Source organism: Babylonia areolata, chromosome 10 (genome assembly GCF_041734735.1).
Source record: "Babylonia areolata isolate BAREFJ2019XMU chromosome 10, ASM4173473v1, whole genome shotgun sequence".
Taxonomy (NCBI): Eukaryota; Metazoa; Mollusca; class Gastropoda; order Neogastropoda; family Buccinidae; genus Babylonia; species Babylonia areolata.
Window position 1 is genome coordinate 4,279,055 of NC_134885.1, and position 20,197 is coordinate 4,299,251.

The window sequence follows — 20,197 nt, forward strand, 5'->3', positions numbered from 1 at the left end:
CAAGACACAGTAAATGTGCTCTGTTTTGTCTGCTTCCTCTTCAAAGAGGTGCAAAGACAACAGTTCAGACATTTCCTTTCAGAATTTTTCATTTCATTTCCCCTCACCCCCCCATCCTCCTGTTTAAACTTAATAAAAAAAAAGAAAAAAAAAGAAAAAAAAGAAGTTTGATTTAAAAAATTCACAATGGTACCAAAGCAAAACACAGACACTGCACTTACGAGCTTCATTCTGCATTCAAAATCCCCATACGCTACTAAGACATCAACCCCCCCCTCCCCCCCCAAAAAAAAATTTACTTTCTCATTCTCATATAGATAGTTTCCATACAGTTCAACTTGAGTAATCATAGGGAACATATTTGTAAAGAAAATTTTCTATCTAAAATTACGTTTAAATAACATACTTACCATGACCCAACTAGTGCAGACTCCGGCAAGGGGTCTGACATTCCTGTCCTGTGCAAACTACTATCCGCCTATGCGGAGAAAACGAAAGTAACTACGCCCGATAACCTCCCGGAAGTAGGTAACCTCCCCTTTGTCCCGCTGGCTAGTGCCCTCTTTTTCCGGCAGCCATCATGACTCCTGTTCCTGTGCTGTTCACACGGCTAATTTTTTTGCGTATATAATGTTTTTGTCCATTTATGGGTTTTTTTTTCATAATTTTCAAATCTAGGTGAGGTTTAATCCATTGATAAATGCTTTCAAATCAAACCAGCTCAGACCTCCTTTCCTAATACATTTTATGATTTTTTTTTTTTTTTTCCAACTTCTATACAATCTTGCTTTTTTGTTTCCAAATAAATATGAAACATAGTTTCTGCAAGATAGTTGTGCCAGCAGAGAGAATGTTTGTGCCTGGCATCATGCAGATCCCAATTTCAGTTTCAGTTTCAGTAGCTCAAGGAGGCGTCACTGCGTTCGGACAAATCCATATACACTACACCACATCTGCCAAGCAGATGCCTGACCAGCAGCGTAACCCAACGCGCTTAGTCAGGCCTTGAGAAAAAAAAGAAAAGAAAAAAAGATAAGCTTACATAAATAAATAAATAATAATTATGATATAAAAAAAAAAGGTAGTAGTAATGAAAATAATAATAATAATAAAAAAATAATAATAATAAATAGATAATTAAATAAATAAGACAACTGCAGATCCCAAGCAGTCAAGGAGGAGATGCCTGATACTGAAGAAGTGCTGAACGACTCTCTCTGTAGGGGCTCTTCTCCTGTCAGAATGCAAGGATGTGCACAGATGCCAACCCCTGTCAAGTGTTTGTAGGAACAATCGGGAAATCTGGTAGGAACATTTTGAACTTGGTAGGAACAATCAGACTCTTGAGCTTCGTTCGTTTATTTATTTATAGTCTGTTCATCTAAGATGATGATATTAGACTGAAAATAAATATTATTATTATTATTTGGATTATTATCATTCCTATCATAAGAGAGAGAGAGAGAGAGAGAGAGAGACAGACAGACAGAGTGAGCAGAATGTGGAAAAGATGGAGTACAAAATCTAAAATTGAGAGGGTGAGTGTCAGTGAAAAAACATAATATTAGAAGGGTGTGTGTGAGAGGCGGGACGGGGGAAGCGGGATTAGGACAACAACAACAACAACAAAATGTATGCACTACTTCTGTAGATTATTATCTGAAAAGAGGTTCGTGTGGAGACCTACAATAAACAAGCAACTGGACTCTGAGCCACATCAGCAAACGTACATTTTATCTTTAAGGCAGACAAACAATTAGGCCCACCTGCAACACGGTGTAACTGCTACAATCAGGCTGATTCGTCCACTGAGTGCTGTTTTAATGTAGAAACGCATGCAATTAGCTGAGCATCAACCTGTGAGACCAAGGTCAGTAGTGACTGCCCTGGCGTCGTGATCAATAGGTCTAGAGCATCTGGGTAATGTTGCGACAGGAAGGCGTGTGACCATGCTATGCAGTTGAAAATTAACTCGGAACAGTTTTGATGTTGGTGAAACATTGGAATAAACTGAGCTCAAGTGTAACAAAATATGGCGAAATCGTAAAAGTTGGCATCTTTCAATGACGTCAAGTCAGAACGACCTCTACACAGCCCACAGAGGATGGTCTCCAGCTGGACTGGCACGAGGCCTCACCTGGCGGCCACAGGTTTCAGCAGGGATCCGTCCTCAGAGGACTCCGGCATCCTGTGTCCCGGCGCCAGGTGCGCTGTGCGCTGTTTCCTCAGGCTCTCCGTCTGCTGGATGAAGGAGGACAGGTGCCCCTTCACAAAGGGCAGGTTCAGGATGGCGCTGGCACTGTCATCACACACAGGGAAACAACATTCACCACTGCGTGGGTTTTTGTTTTGTTTTGTTTTGTGTGGTTTTTCGGTTGTTTTTTCTGCTGCCTCATCATCTGCCCAATTTCACCGGATCTACTTTTACGCCGCTCATTCTAAGTCCCTCATACACAGCCACACCCGGGTTCAGGTGGACTGAAAGCACAGAAAACAGAGTATGGCTGCCTACACGGCAGGGGGGGTACAAAACGGTCATACAAGTAAACGCCCACTCTTGCGTATGAGTGAATGTGGGGGTTGCAACCCACGAATGAAAAAGAACAAGAGATCTGGACTGAAGACTGGTTTACTGTCCATACCCAGGTACAAGAGATTCACCTCAGAAACTAACTAGCAGTTGGCACAGAAATAAACCAGAGAGTGCTTTGTGTTTGGAACAAACGACAGTCTGATATCCTTCAGTTCTCTGCGAAGTAAGTAATGTACATGATACATAATCCAGCCATCTTTCTTTCCCACTCCTCCATCCTGAACACGAAAAAAGGAAATTTTCTATCTAAAATTACGTTTAAATAACATACTTAACCGTGACCCAACTAGTGCAGACTCCGGCAGGGGTCTGACATTCCTGTCCTGTGCAAACTACTATCCGCCTATGCGGAGAAAACGAAAGCAACTATGGCCGATAACCTTCTCCCTCTTTTTCCGGCAGCCATCATGACTCCTGTTCCTGTGCTCTTCATACGGCTAAGTTTTCTTTCGTATTTTCTGTCTGTCTGTTGATTCTCTGGCATTCTTGTTTTTTGTCAAATTATGTCTCCAACCAGGTCACATAATTATGTAGCTTGATTGTGCGATTGCACTAAAATTAAGGCGCAAAAAACCACAGTTTCATAATAATATAAACAGACAAAAATATCAACAAAAAAAAACAACTCAACTAATAATGATGCGCACCAAAATCTGAGGAACAAGCTGTATAGCATGATACAGACGTGAGAGTGATGCGGTCTGGACAACTCTGTGTGATGTAAGTACAGACGGGCGGACAAAAAGTGTTACGATAAGCATGATCCTGAATCCAGGTAGTGTGTCCACCCAGGATGTGAGGGAGCTGAGCGCACAGGATAGAACCTCACACTCCATAGTATTTTCTTCTCCGCCTCTAGACGTTTGAGTGGTGGTCTTGAAGCTAGCAATTCGGATGAGATGATAAACCGAGGTGCCAAGAATAGCAAGCATTTAGTACATGTAAAAGATCCCACAGCAACAAAAGGGATGTCCCTGGCAAAATTCTGCAGAAAAATCCACTTTGATAGGAAAACAAATGCACCCGCCGACAGAGTGAAAAAAAAAAAATGAAAAAAAAGGAAGGATTTTGATATAGATATATATATATATGGGTGGCATTACACTGTATGGACATGATCTCCCTGGGGAAAACTGCCCAAATTTCACACAGAGAAATCTAATTGTGACAAAAAGAATACAACCAGACAATACAGTACAGTAAAACAGAAGACAATACAGTAAAGTACAGTACAATACAACACAATACGACATAGCACAAAACAACAAACTACACCACAACACAGTGCAATACAACACAATGCAATAAAGCACAACACAATACAAAAGAATACAGTGGAACAGTATGCAATGCAACGCAACACAATACATTATAGCACAATGCAATACAAGGCAAAGCAGCACAAGGCAAGGCAAGGCAATGCAACGCAACACAAGACAACACAACACAGAGCAATATAAAACAATGCAACACAAGGCGTGGTAAGGCAATGCAATGCAATGCAATGCAGTACAACACACCACAACACAATAAAAGAGACTGCAGACACTTTTAAAACTAATGAACACAGACACAACCACATTCGCCTCCAACCCCCAGCCCCCTCACCTGGGTCGGTCCTCCGGGGCCTTGACCAGAACAGTGTTGATGATCTCCTGGACGCCAGCAGAGTAGTGGGCAGGCACAGGCTGACAGAAAGACAAGCAAGAGTCATCTTCTTTAAAAGTTTTAACTCACTTGGTACGGCCAGTCCTCTCTTCTCTACACAGACCCCTCGGATGTCCAGTGGGTGTCTGAATGACCCAACCTTTAGCTTCCGTCGTCACAATTGTGGTATTCTTTGTCAACATTCACGTCTTCAGTACAAGAGCCTTCCGCTTGCAATATTCTGACGATGGTAACTGGGGTGAAACGCTGTTAACGTCGTCTCTTTCGCCGTTCGTATGGAAAGAGTTAATTCTTTCCTGAACAATACAAACTTTAGCGCACGTAAAAAGAACCCACGGCGGCAACAGAAGAGTTGTCCCTGGCAAAATTCTGTAGAAAAACCCACTTTGATAGGAAAACCAATAAAATTGATGCAGAATTAAAAAAAAAAAAAAAAAAAAAAAAAAAAATATATATATATATATATATATATATATAAAAAGGGTGGTGCTGTCAGTGTAGCGAAACGCTCTCCCTGTGGACAGCAGCCTGAATTTCACACAGAGAAATCTGTTGTGACAAAAAATAGTAATACTACTAAAAAAAAACCCCAAAAAACCCCCCAAAATTGTGATATGATGTTGGGTGCCTGTCTGGGAAAAAAGGGGTTTTTTTTTTGGCTGAATCAACGTACTTTTCATTATGATCATAATGAAAAGTATATTGATTCAACCAAAGTTTACAAACACATTTTCATGACACTGAGAAATAAAAGGGGTTCTTTTGTTTGTTTGTTATTTGTTAGTTTGTTGCAGTTTATATATATATATATATATATATATATATATATATATATATATATATATATATATATATATATATATATATATATATTAAAAAAATTAATAATAAAAAAAAAAATTAGAAAGCATAACAATAACTAATATTCAGGTTTTACTCGTGTATTGTCTGTCTGTATTCTAATTAATCCACATTTCCTTGTTGTACATTGTGTTCAGAGAATGAGATAAATCTTTTTTTTAAACTGAATGGAAAATGAAAAAAAAAAAGTGTGTGCATGTGCGCATATGTGCTGTGTTTGCACACATACCCACAGGCCTGTATGCAGGTAAAATAATGCTGAAAGAAAGAACCTGTGTGAGTAAGACGAAGAAGAGCAGTCTTAGGACACATCTCTTAGAAAACAACAACAACAAAGAAAAATCATGAGTATCATTTTAAGTGCTGAAAATATGTTTTTTTTAAAAACTGCTAATAAGATGTGTAATTCAAAAAAATACGTGTACAAACTCATACGCATGTGCACAAACTCAGACACACACACACACATTCTCTCTTTCTCACATATGCGCACTCTCTCTCTCTCTCACACACACACACACTGAAAATACCACCATATTCACACACACACAAACATATTCACATATAAGACACACATACACTGTCACACACACACACACACACCCACAAACAAACACAATAACATATCAAAACATACATACACAGTCACATACACGCACACACAACACACACACACAATACACACACACACACACATACATAAACACATTAACATGTCAAGACACACATACACAGTCACACACACACAACACACACACAATACACACACACAATACACACAATACACACACAGCATCACCAGCTTTCAGCTGAGGTGACTAGGACAGCCCACCTCAAACTCTGCTTTGACAATCTTGAAGAAGAGACTGATGAGGCTGTTGCCATCAAAGGGAGGCCGCAGCGCACACATCTCATACAGCAGACAGCCCAGCGCCTGTGCAGTAGAAAGGGGAAAGTTGGAGAATACATATGAATGAATCTTCTTCTTCTTCTTCTTTGTTCGTGGGCTGCAACTCCCACGATCACTCGTATATACACGAGTGGGCTTTTACGTTTACGACTGTTTTTACCCCGCCATGTAGGCAGCCATACTCCGCTTTCGGGGGTGTGCATGCTGGGTATGTACTTGTTTCCATAACCCACCGAACGCTGACATGGATTACAGGATCTTTAACGTGCGTATTTGATATTTTGCTTGCGTATACACACGAAGGGGGTTCAGGCACTAGCAGATCTGCACATATGTTGACCTGGGAGATCAGAAAAATCTCCACCCTTTACCCACCAGGTGCCGTCACCGAGATTCGAACCCGGAACTCTCAGATTGAAAGTCCAATGCTTTAACCATTCGACTATTGCGCCCGAATGAATGAATGATATAGATACTTATACAGCACCTATCCTCGGTCGGAGACCAAGCTCTAAAGCACTTTACAAACTCGGGGGGGTCATTTGCATAAAAAGGTGCCTACCTGGGCAGAGCCGACTGATGGCTGCCGTTGGGTGCTCATCATTCGTTTCCTGTGTCAATTCGATCAGATTTCAGGCACGCACACAGACACACTCAGACAGACATATATCATTTTACGTATATCAGTGTTTTGTTCATTCACCCCGCCATGTAGGCTGCCATACTCCGTTTTCGGGGGTGAGCATGCTGGGTATGTTCTTGTTTCCATAACCCACCAAATGCTGACATGGATTACAGATCTTAAACGTGCATATTTGATCTTCTGCATGCGTATACACACGAAGTGGGTTCCAGCACCAGCAGGTCAGCATTTTTGTTGACCTGGAAGGTTGGGAAAATCTCCACCCTTCACCCACCAGGTGCCGTTACCGTGATTTGAACCCAGGACCCTCAGATTGAAAGTCCAACGCTTCAACCACTCGACTATTGTGCCGAGTCTTACACAGCTTTCTTCCTGTTTCATGGGACAGGAATGGTCCCAACATTCCACACGAGACCAGTGCCTGTAGGCGCAGGACAGATTCTGTTGCAAGGTGTCAGCATGTGCAGAACGATCCATATAAGCAACACTACAACTGCATTAGATAAACTCATTAGCAAAAAAAAAAAAAAAAAAAAATCAACAGCAGCAGATGACTGACCATAAACATTACACGCTAGTCAGGAATATGAGAGAAGGTGAAGAAGAGAGAGAGACAGAGAGAGAGAGAGAGAGAGAGAGAGGGGGAGGATGAAGACAGGGAATACATGTGTGTGCATGTGTTCATACATTTACATGTGTTTACCTCTGTGTGTGTGTGTGTGTGTGTGTGTGTGTGTGTGTGTGTGTGTGTGTGTGTGTTCATCACAAAGACAGACAGAGGGAGGGAGAAAGAGACAGAGAGAGACAGATTGAGAAAGAGACAGGGAGGATGGGGTGGCTGTCAAAAGTGGAGAGACATGAGGTCAGGGAAGGTGCACTGATTTAATGAACCTGAAGACTGTACTCTTAAAACACACACACACACACACACGCACACAGACCCAATTTATTATCATCTTTGCTAATGCTAATTACATCGTTATATTACTCTTGTTTGCACGAAAGAAACTGCGTATCCTTGTTGCTGTGGACACCATCATAAACATTACTTTTGCTAACACGTCAGGAGCTGCACTCACCCAGATGTCTGACTTGGAGTTGTAGGGAATGTCCTGACACAGCTCCGGGCTCAGGTAGGACGGGGTACCCACCACTGTTTTCGCCACGTCAATCGTGCTGTCCAGAATCTTGGAAATTCCAAAATCACCTGCCATTGCACAACAAGTCATTTCAGTTGTGGCAAACACACTTCTTCTTCTTCTTCTTCTGCGTTCACTCGTATGCACACGAGTGGGCTTTTACGTGTATGACCATTTTTACCCCGCCATGTAGGCAGCCATACTCCGTTTTCAGGGGTGTGCATGCTGGGTATGTTCTTGTTTCCATAACCCACCGAACGCTGACATGGATTACAGGATCTTTAATGTGCGTATTCGATCTTCTGCTTGCATATACACACGAAGGGGGTTTAGGCACGAGCAGGTCTGCACATATGTTGACCTAGGAGATCGTAAAAATCTCCACCCTTTACCCACCAGGCGCTGTCACCGTGATTCGAACCCGGGACCCTCAGACTGACAGTCCAACGGTTTAACCACTCGGCTATTGCGCCCGTCAAACACACTTCAATCATCCAGGACCGTTATTTCCATCTCCTGCGCATGCAGTTGTCAGCTGCTGTCGGTTATGTTCGCATCCTATGCACACATTTAATTGTGTTATATATATATATATATATATATATATATATATATATATATATATATATATATATATATATATATATACACTCGTGTGTTTTTATTTGCAATTTTCATTTCCTGTGTGTGCAGTTAGTTGTACAAGGTTGGCTGATTCTTCAGCTGCCAGTTGCATTGCTTGGTTCTGACTTTTTCACAGTTACGCGTGACTAAATGCCTACGTTGACTGAACTACGCCATTGGTCAGTTCCACACTACACACAGTTAGTAGCGGGTTACGACCACACTAGGCTCTTCCGTCCGAGCAATGCAACTGGCTCCAGGGCAATGTTTTCAGACAGCAATAAACATAAAACAACCTCCAGGACAGTGTGACAGCAATAAACATGTCCTGCAAACTCCAGAGCAGTGTGTGAATGCCACCATCCCCAGCCGTCTCCTCTCTCTGGGGACTCTGTCCGGCTGGCTGAAAAAGCAAGGGGTGACAGTGAAACATGCTCTGTGGCCTCACTTGGTTGATTGATTGATTGATGTGGATACTTATATAGCGCCTATCCTTGGTCAGAGACCAAGCTCTAAGCGCTTTACATACACGGGGACATTTGCACCACAGGCTGCCTACCTGGGTAGAGCCGACTGACGGCTGCCACTGGGCGCTCATTATTCGTTTCCTGTGTCATTTAATCAGATTTCAGACGCACACACATACACACTCAGACATGTAACATTTTACGTGTATGACCGTTTTCTTTTTTTCTTTATATTTACCCCGCCATGTAGGCAGCCACACTCCGTTTTCGGGGGTGTGCATGCTGGGTATATTCTTGTTTCCATAACCCACCGAACGCAGACATGGATTACAGGATCTTTAACGTGCGTGTTTGATCTTCTGCGTGCGCATACACACGAAGGGGGTTCAGGCACTAGCAGGTCTGCACATATGTTGACCTGGGAGATCGGAAAAATCTCCACCCCTTTACCCACCAGGTGCACCAAGATTCGAACCCAGGACCCTCAGATTGAAAGTCCAGCGCTTTAACCATTCGGCTCTTGCACCCGTCTTGGAAGTCTGACCAAAAGAGGAGCAAGGCAACAGTAACTCCATGCAGTGCTCAGGGCGTCTCAATGTTCTCCAGTGGACAGGCGGCCTAGTGGTAACACATCCATCTAGAAAGCGAGGAAACTGGAGTACATGGGATCGAATCCCACAATCGGCAGTATTTTCTCCCCTTCCACTACACCTTTTGTGGTGGTCTGGACGCTAGTCATTTGGATGAGGTGATAAACCAACGTCCTGTAGATAGCATGCACTTAGCGCATTGTCCCTGGCAAAATTCTAGAGAAAAATCTATTTCGATAGGAAAAACAAACAAACTTGCAGAGAGAAAAAAAAGAAGAAAAAATAATAGGTGGTGCTTCGTTGTAGCGATACACTCTCCCTGTGGACAGCAGCCTGAATTTCAAACAGAGAAATCTGTTGCAACAAAGAGTAAGATAACCCACTGAAATGGTGCAGATGATGGGGCAGCAAGCAAAAAAAAAAAAAAAAAAAAAAAAGTAAGATAATAAATTACAATACAATGCAGGACAATGGAGAAACGGTGTCTGACTGCTTCCAAAGCGAGTGATGGCTGTTTCATTGCATACAGACTTTTCAGGCACACCATCCCTGCTCGTCTTCAATGGACAACCCCCCCCATCATACGCACAGCCGCTATCATCAAAATACAGTTTAAAGAAAAAAAAGCGTTTGCCGTTTTGTTCATATTTTGCATCACTGTATCACAGAGAAATCTGTTGTGACAAAAGAGTAATAAAATACAACTAAAAAAATTAGTAAACAAATGAATAAACAAAAGAAATTAAGCTCCACCATCCTGAAGTCGATATAATGAGATGTCACATCACCAACACGCAAACTGGTGTGACCCATAAACGTGCACACACATTCACTTCCTTCTTCTTCTTCTTCTTCTGCGTTCGTGGGCTGCAACTCCCATGTTCACTCATATGCACACGAGTGGGCTTTTACGTGTATGACCGTTTTTACCCCGCCATGTAGGCAGCCATACTCCGTTTTCGGGGGTGTGCATGCTGGGTATGTTCTTGTTTCCATAACCCACCGAACGCTGACATGGATTACAGGATCTTTAACGTGCGTATTTGATCTTCTGCTTGCATATACACACGAAGGGGGTTCAGGCACTAGCAGGTCTGCACATATGTTGACCTGGGAGATTGTAAAAATCTCCACCCTTTACCCACCAGGCGCCATCACCGTGACTCGAACCCGGGACCCTCAGATTGACAGTCCAACGCTTTAACCACTCGGCTATTGCGCCCGTCATTCACTTCCAAATATTGTAAAAAGCACACACACACACACACACACACACACACACACACACACAGCACTCTATTTCCCCACAGTTAACATACAAAACTGGTCTCCAGAGCACTTTATCTTAGCTGCTTTCATGCTTACCTATCTTGACCACACTGTTCTTGGTCAGAAAGACATTCTCCGTTTTCAAATCCCTGCAACACCAAAGCCAACAACAGCACTGTCAGGACAGCCGTGGTACAGATCCAAAACTTTGTGTGAAAAATATATAGAAAGACAAAGGACTGGGTGACAAAAACCAACAAAAAACAACAAAATAAAACACACACACACACACACACACAAACAAAAAACCCACTGGATGAATAATGTTGGCAAGTAATGTCTTTGTTTTGTTTGTTGCTAACATGCTACAGAGAATGTTCACTTCTTGTGCACAATGTTTTAACAAAGTCTACGGTTTTCTACTGCACTGGGAATCAAGAAAGTTATACCACTTGTTATGCATCATAATTATGTTGTTGTCGATAATGTGTGCCATTTCCCTTGAACGTTTCTTACAGTATTGATACATACATAAAATGAAGTCATATCCTTACTGGTTGATAACTCTGTTGTACAACACTTGTCTCAAACTTTTATTTTTCATGAACATGTTAACATTTTAAAGAAAAGTACATATACATTCCAATAAACAAAAAAAAAACCCCAAACAACACAAAAAATAACAACACCTGAAACAGATAAGCAGAACACACACACACACACACACACACACACACACATCCTTCACCCCCCCTCCACCCCCTCCCATCCCCCTATCAATCCTCCATCCCCACCCACCCCCTACAAAAAGGTTAATTAAAAAAATCTCTCTCTCTCTTTTCTCCCACTCCAGCCACATATGTACCAAGAGGCAGACACACACACACACACACATACGGAGCAGGTCTCTCTCTCTATCTCTGTTACAAGAATAGAATGGAATAGAAGAGAATAGAATATGTCTTTATTACAAAGTGTACCGGGGTCACAAGGAATATTGGGGGGGGGCGGGTGGGGAAGTACATAACAAGATACGAACATAAATCGAAAATCACTACCACATGAAATCCAAATCCAATACAAAAAGTAAGTGAAAAGGGATACCTGTGTAAAACTTTCTTGGAGTGGATGTACTGCACTGCCATCAGAATCTGTATAAACCACTGCAGACAGAACACAGGACAAACAACACCTGGTGAAGCGAAATCACAGACTTCTTTTCACAGAGCACGCATTCAACCACGCGCACAGACTCTGGATTAAACTACCATTTGCGAACAGGAAAGAAATCCGATTAACAGTTCAGGAAAAGGAACATTCAAACCAACAAGAACAATCCACAACACAAATTTACATACCGTAAAGTTTGGTCTATAAGCTGCGACTTTTTACCCCAGCTTCAACCTCTGCGGCTTATACAATGACGCGGCTTATCTGCGGATTTTAACGATCCCGGGAGTGTCACATTCTCGTCTATACTTAGCTGCCCTTCAACTCACCAAAACCATGATTTCTGTCCATGAAGTTTTGGATGAGCTTCAGGATTTATAAATCAAATCCGCACACAGTAAAGCCTTCAGATCAGCATTCAGTTCTACTCTTCTCAAGCGTACACCCTCATCATGCCGAAAACACGACGTTATGCCTATGATGCAGCCTTCAAATTGAAGGCAATCGACCTAGCAGACGACAGTGCAAGCGACGAACCAGCAGCGACCTCCACCTTCATGTTCATGAAGTAAAAAGCGAGGCTGAAGTTAGTGACAAGATGGCGGGGGAAGCTCTGCTGGTTCTCTTCAACTCGGACACTGAAGACAAAGATTTTAGTGGATTCAGTGAGCAGGATGACGTTGAATAAATGTGACTATCCCTAAATTATGGATCTTATTTTCGTTGTTTTTATTTTATTTTTTTTTTTTTTTGTGGCACTAGCAGTATTTTCGCTTGCTTTTCTTTGTGTTGTTCCCTTTGTGTTTATTTCATAACCTACAGTATCAACAGCTTTTCTGTAATATCAGTATGTGTTCCGGTACCGGAAATAAGTGCGGCTTATAAACCAGTGCGGCTTATGTATGTATAAAGTTCAATTTTTTTCCAAAATTTAGTGGGTGCGTCTTATATACCAGTGCGCTCAATAGACCGAACTTTACGGTAAATGCTCAAAAAAAGGAAATACCAAAAAAAGGAAATCCCTGCTGCCATAGTAAATGTGCAGCTTTACCATCAAAAGCATTCATAAATACCCAGAGGAAAGGGGCAGGGGAGTCCAAAGTCCTGTACTTTACCTGCATAATTTGTTCCTCCGGCAGTGGCGATTTTTTCTGCAAGAACAACCGCACACACAGTCATGGTTCTGACTGAAGCATGATGGTTTCAAAGCATACAACTCGACTGTCTTTCCAAATACATTGCTCGAGTCTCTCTCCCTCTGTGTGTGTGTGTGTATGTGTGTGTGTGTGTGTGTGTGTGGGGGGACAGGGGTGAGGGGGGCCTGCTTGAGTCTCTGTGTGTGTGTGTGTGTGTGTGTGTGTGTGTATGTGGGGTGAGGGGGGCCTGCTTGAGTCTGTGTGTGTGTGTGTGTGTGTGTGGGGGGGTGGGGGGGGGGAACAGGGGTGTGGGGGGCCTCCTTATGGTTTGCTTTAGATTCTCTACAAAAATTAATGGAATGATCTCTGACATGTATTTTGTCATCTTAAAACTCCAGAGTACCTGTCACCATAAGACATGCTAACCGGTACCTCTGCTCCAACCAAAACCCAAATAACACACTGGTCACAAACACTTAGTAGTGTCCATCACTCAGCACCCATACCCACCAAAACAACATGATAAAAATCAATGACTTCCTTCGTTACTGTTTTCCATTTGTATTTTGTGTGCAAAAAATCACTTGATCTCTCCTAATGAGAAAAAAGAAAACAAAGTTAAATGGATAACAGCTTGCTTCAAAGAAAGAAGGCAATTCAGTTCGGAACTGAAATGAATTAAAGAAGGCAGCCACAAGCAAAATTAAAGGATACATAATCAGAGAGGAGGAATTCTGTTTAATGTCCCATCATACATATCAGTGACTGAAGACATTTTGTTAAATGCATACATATGAGTATTATCATTTAGAAGGGGTGGGGGATGCAAATGTCTGGAGAGTTGAGGGAAAGCATGCAAATGAGGGTGGGCATTGGGTGAAATTTGAAAAAAAAAAATCTAAATACAATTACAGGAAATTGCTTAAAGGACTTTGTAAAAGAGAAGTCGTTAAACTGACAAGCGAAACAACTGATAATGAATGCTAAAAGTCAAAAACATCAACGTTCTCAGTCACTTGTGAAGACACAACTTTCCTGTACATAAGGCTTCATCAAGCTACAGTCAAAAATTATATGCGAGAGAGAGAGAGAGAGAGAGAGAGAGAGAGAGAGAGAGAGAGAGAGACAGACAGACAGAGACAGAGAGCGACACAGACAGACAGCGAGGGAGAGACAGAGAGAGAGAGGTATCAGCCAGCAAAGACATCAAGGAAAAGGACTTACATTTGCAGCTTCCTGTATTTTGTCTGCCAGAGTCCCTCCATCACAATAATCCTGGAAAAAAGCATGGAAAGCACTGAGGGACCATCACAATAATCCTGGAAAACAACATGGAAAGCACTGAGGGACCATCACAATAATCCTGGAAAACAACATGGAAAGCACTGAGGGACCATCACAATAATCCTGGAAAACAACATGGAAAGCACTGAGGGACCATCACAATAATCCTGGAAAAAAGCATGGAAAGCACTGAGGGACCATAACAATAATCCTGGAAAAAAGCATGGACAGCACTGAGGGACCATCACAATAATCCTGGAAAATAACATGGACAGCACTGAGGGACCATCACAATAATCCTGGAAAATAGCATGGACAGCACTGAGGGACCATCACAATAATCCTGGAAAATAACATGGAAAGCACTGAGGGACCATCACAATTATCCTGGAAAATAACATGGAAAGCACTGAGGGACCATCACAATTATCCTGGAAAACAGCATGGAAATAGCCGAGTGGTTAAAGCGTTGGACTTTCAGTCTGAGGGTCCCGGGTTCGAATCACGGTGACAGCGCCTGGTGGGTAAAGGGTGGAGATTTTTACGATCTCCCAGGTCAACATATGTGCAGACCTGCTTAATGCCTGAACCCCCTTCGTGTGTAAACGCATGCAGAAGATCTAATACGCACGTTAAAGATCCTGTAATCCATGTCAGCGTTCGGTGGGTTATGGAAACAAGAACATACCCAGCATGCACACCCCCGAAAGCGGAGTATGGCTGCCTACATGGTGGGGTAAAAACGGTCATGCACGTAAAAGCCCACTCATGTACATGCAAGTGAACGTGAGGGACCATCACAATAATCCTGGAAAATAACATGGAAAGCACTGAGGGACCATCACAATAATCCTGGAAAACAACATGGAAAGCACTGAAGGACCACTGGAAAATAACATGGAAAGCACTAACAACACTTCACAAGTCATCACCGATGTCAGTCAATACTTACAATCAAAACAAATATGTAATCCAACAACAAAACCACTACTGGCACTATTATAACTGCTATCACAAGAGTAACTGTTGCAAAATTTATCAAATGCACTACACACACACACACACACACACACACATTTTCATATGCTGCATAACATGCACTGACAGGACCTACAAGTGAATGGCTAAAGCACTGGATTTTCAATTTGCAGGTCCTGGGTTTGAATCTTGGTTGCTACGCCTGTTGGGTACAGGATTAACATTATCTCAATACTTTTTCTTAGACTGTTTCCAATATATCCATGTAAACAGACCTGCTAGTGCCTGAACCCTCTTCATAAGTACAGATATGCAATCAGAAGATCAAATATGCACTTTGAAGATCCTGTAATCCATGTAAGTGTTCAGTGGGTTTATGGAAACAAGAACATACTCAGCATGCACACCCCGGCATGGCTGCCAACATAGTTGGTAAAAACGATCATGTATGTAACAGCTCTGTCGTACATGTGGGTGAATATGAAGGATGCAGCTAACAGAACACAAAGGAAGAAAAAGAAAAGAAAATGCATACTATATGTTGTGGAATACAAGAAAGACTTGTAGGTAAGTCCCCCCTGCTCCCCCCACCCCTTGATATAATGATATATATATATATATATATATATATATATAAAAGATACATTCAGGTCATCACTTCAACTGATATTTGTAAAGAATTATATAGCAGTAGCTGACAAAGGTGATTAGCAGTTATCCACTCCTTGTTTATGACATGCACACACACAGCACCACGGACTGACCTGTATGATGCACACATGCTGTTGGTCGTCATGCACAAAGCTGTCATGGACTGACCTGTATGATGCACACATGCTGTTGGTCGTCATGCACAAAGCTGTCATGGACTGACCTGTATGATGCACACATGCTGTTGGTCGTCATGCACAAAGCTGTCATGGACTGACCTGTATGATGCACACATGCTGTTGGTCGTCATGCACAAAGCTGTCATGGACTGACCTGTATGATGCACACATGCTGTTGGTCGTCATACACAAAGCTGTCATGGACTGACCTGTATGATGCACACATGCTGTTGGTCGTCATGCACAAAGCTGTCATGGACTGACCTGTATGATGCACACATGCTGTTGGTCGTCATGCACAAAGCTGTCATGGAAGGCCACAATGTGGGGATGCTTCAGTCCTGACAAGATACTGCAAATAATATACACCAATCAGCTTTCCACGCAACAGTTTGGACTTTCACTGCTTCAGTCTTAATCTTGAAAAAATACTGTAAACACACAACACTTAGGTTTAAAGCAAACAGCCTTGAGAATCAATTCTAAACCTTCAAGATACTTGGTTTATCTAACCTCTTGTTTCTACTATGTGGGTCTCTCGGATCCATTCTCATGACAAAGTCAATTCAGTAGTGCTCCCCTGTGCAGTTATCTGTGTGTTACAGGTCCACAGCTTTTTTTGGAAGGATGCTCACCAACCTAAGGCTGCCCTCATGAAACATGGCATCAGAAATGGCAGGTGCACATAAGGCGGAGTTTGAAAAGTGGGAGTAAGTAAAACAGTGGACTTTTGGTGTCGACACTGTTTGTCAGTCCTTTAGGAAGTGTTGGTACGCAAGACCCACAAAGTCAGAATAGGAGTTGCTGTTGGCATGATGTGTTTTCTTATTCACTGAATCACTGAAACAATAGAAATTTTTTTTTAATTTAATGTTTAAGAACAATTCCCGTTTCATACTGAATTTGAGTCATTCATGAAATCTAGAGTTTATCTAATAAAAATGTTTGTAAAGAAGAAAAACCAATGGTAATAAAGAAAAAAGCATACCAATCAACATAACAGTGCAAAAATATACAGCTCTGTGTGTGGTTTGTGTGTGAGAGAGAGAGAGAGAGAGAGAGAGAGAGAGAGGGTGGGAAGGGAGGGAGGGAGAGTGTGTATGTGCATTCGTGCATGGGTAAAAGTACTAAAACGACATATGGCTCACCTTGCCTCTTTCAGAACAGCCTGCAGAGTTCTTGTCTTTCGTCTGTCATCAATTTCGATTTTCTTCAAGGCAAACAGCCTATGGGAAAAACATGTCAGAAATCTTTATATTTACTGTATTCACTTCACAGTTTGAGTTATAGGCAAATCCACAATATCAGAAAAGAAAATAATCGGTTCATGGGAGCAAGTTAGAAAAAAATCTTTTCACTGAATACCAGGATTGTCTCCCTCTTTTTTTGTCAAAAAAAAATTTCACAGTCTAACTTACAGACATCATTTACAAGATATATTATGCAGCTCAAAGAAGTAAAACAAATTGTTGGATCTTATTAACCAGTACAGATCCAATGAGTTAGTATAGTCTGCCTCATCAAATTATACACTTCATAGGAGTATTCAAATGCAATGGTATCATCAAATATGAATCAGAAATGAAATACATTACGTCACGGATATGTTCACAATGTCTAGCTATTTCAGTGAATGAAACTGAAAAAAGGCATACAATTTTCTGTAAAAAAAAAAAAAAAAGATGTGATGGATCCAGAACAAAAAGTTGAAAGATTACATGATTAGTGAATAGATAAATCAACCAGTCCAGTACCTTTTGGTATTATGATGTTGAACAAGATACACAGCTCCACAGGCCCCAAGTCCGAGGCGTTGCACTGTTTTAAACTGGTCCATTCTTTAGTGGCAATCTTCCTATAAACAAGTTGACAAACACAAACAAGAACTGAGGAAGCCATCAGAGTTCTTTGAAAGTTAACAGATATTCTTTTTTCTTTTCTTTTCAACTGAATTTTACCCTTTTTAGTTTCTTCCCTTCACTCATTCAATCCTGTGCCCTCCAGCGCCGCTGACTGCTGTTCTCTGCCTGACAGGCGGGCGAAGAAACCCGTTTATTTAAACCAGTTCATCAGCTCATTATTATGCATTAAACTGCTAGGTAAGGGAAGTAACTCTAACTTAACTTCCTTCCTCACTGGCACACAAAGTTTTGCTCCAAAAATCGAACGTTTAGTGTGTTTTTTATCCGGTTTTCTGCATCAATATTGTAAAACATCAAAGGCTTACTGCGCAGTTTAGAGCACAATGAAATTACGATGGACTCTTGCATCGAATTCAACCCAGTGACATGACAATTTGTCTGAGAATTCTATCGATAATTATTGGGAAAGTGAAGATGAAATTTGCAACCAGTGTAGACAAAGTGGTGGATATTTCAATAAAGAAGATAGCCCACAACCTTCAACATCAACAGAAGCTGACATTTTACTATTTCTGTTTTTAATTTAAAGTTACAAGTATATTATTGCATCCTTTGTCTTGAGACTTCAGCAATTTGTGTCAAAATTACATTTCAGTCACCATGTGAAGTTCGGTAGCTATTGGTTGAGCGGCTGCTGTAAATTTGTGCCTGAAGTGAAGCACCCTTTCCCATTGATGCAGCCAGGCCAAAACATGCCAGGCTAGGAGCGCTGCACATGCAGGACTTCAGAAGACCTTAACGGGCTGAAAGTGTTAAAACAGCACATCCACGATGTCATTTACTCTACCAAATACCATATATATTCAGCAGCCTATCATAGGTATATTTTACTAATTATCACCGGCCTTCAGCTTCTTCCCAGAGGTTTTTGTTGTTGCTTTTGCTTTTTGTTTGTTCTTGTTTTTTTGTTGTTGTGTGGGTTGTTTTTTTTAGCTACCAGTACAAACAAAAGAGTGAAAATGAAGCGGAAATACATACAGATTTAAAGGAAAACATTAATAAAAGTTTGAATAACTTGAATTAGTTATAAGTGTTCTCTCATTCTCAAAAGAGAGATATAATGGTACAGCATATGACAACTTTAGTCTAACTGAATAGTACTACTAAAAATCTGCCAACATCTTGTCCGCAGCATAAAGAGTGCAGACTACTGGTAATCCTGCTGGATCCATATCTTGCAGCATGCTTATATATTCCTGATGGTTGTGTTTTGGATGAAAGCAAAAAAACAACAACAAAAAACAACAACAACAACAACAACAAAAAAGCAATCCTCCATTTATATTAGCATTGATCAGCCTCATTTTCAGAATTAACATTAAATCCCATCAGCAGCATTAAAAGTAAACATGTCAAACACATTATAAATGTCAGACACAACATAAGCTGTTCTGACTATTTGCTTTGATCAAATGATCACTCACCAACAATAGCACCAATTGACACATCAATGGTTTTTGAAGTTCTATGCTGTTGTTTGAGAAAGGCCCCATGCAGGACTGGCTGTTAATTCCAGTATGGGTCAGTTCAAGGCCTTATATTACTTAGACAGGACACTGACATGATGGAATGCATCCAGAGAACTGGAGCCCACTTAATTCACTGCAGGTAACTAATATCATATGTCTTAAATCCTCTCCTCTGGCAGTCATATCATCATATCATATCAATATCAAGGTATGCAGGCCTGATGAGGCCTTTTGCCCACTTGAAGTGGGGAAGAAAAAGAGAGTCCCCACATGTCTGGTGCATTTTTCAACATTGAGTGCACAATGCTTGAAAAATCAATAAATATGTAAATGAGTTTTGTATTTAAAATTTTTTAAATGAATATCAAGATAATTTTTAAATGTATTCACTGTTCCTGCGGAAACAATGTCTTGTGACAAATTATTCCAAACATTTGTTACTCTTCTTCTTTCCGTTACACGACCATCGACTTGCCGATGACTCTGTCGTGGTTCATGCATGCTGGGTATTTTCGTGTCTCCATAACCCACCGATCACTGACATGGGTTACAGGATCTTTAACGTGCGTATTTGATCTTCTGCGTGCTTATACACACGAAGGGGGTTCAGGCACTAGCAGGTCTGCACATATGTTACTCTGTTA

General features: G+C 41.4%; 1 protein-coding gene across 1 annotated transcript in view; it reads right to left on the minus strand.

Moving 5' to 3' along the window:
* LOC143286410 (uncharacterized) overlaps nt 1-20,197 on the minus strand; it is a 33,478-nt gene that overhangs the window by 12,527 nt on the left and 754 nt on the right. Inside the window, exons 2-12 of the mRNA XM_076593970.1 lie at nt 17,917-18,017; nt 17,311-17,388; nt 16,427-16,514; nt 14,295-14,345; nt 13,050-13,085; nt 11,869-11,927; nt 10,861-10,913; nt 7,755-7,882; nt 5,955-6,056; nt 4,202-4,281; nt 2,138-2,299 (exon numbers count right to left, since the gene is read on the minus strand). Coding sequence (XP_076450085.1) covers nt 2,138-2,299; nt 4,202-4,281; nt 5,955-6,056; nt 7,755-7,882; nt 10,861-10,913; nt 11,869-11,927; nt 13,050-13,085; nt 14,295-14,345; nt 16,427-16,514; nt 17,311-17,388; nt 17,917-17,999 — 920 coding nt within the window. The 5' untranslated portion in view covers nt 18,000-18,017. The remainder of the gene's footprint in view (nt 1-2,137; nt 2,300-4,201; nt 4,282-5,954; nt 6,057-7,754; nt 7,883-10,860; nt 10,914-11,868; nt 11,928-13,049; nt 13,086-14,294; nt 14,346-16,426; nt 16,515-17,310; nt 17,389-17,916; nt 18,018-20,197) is intronic.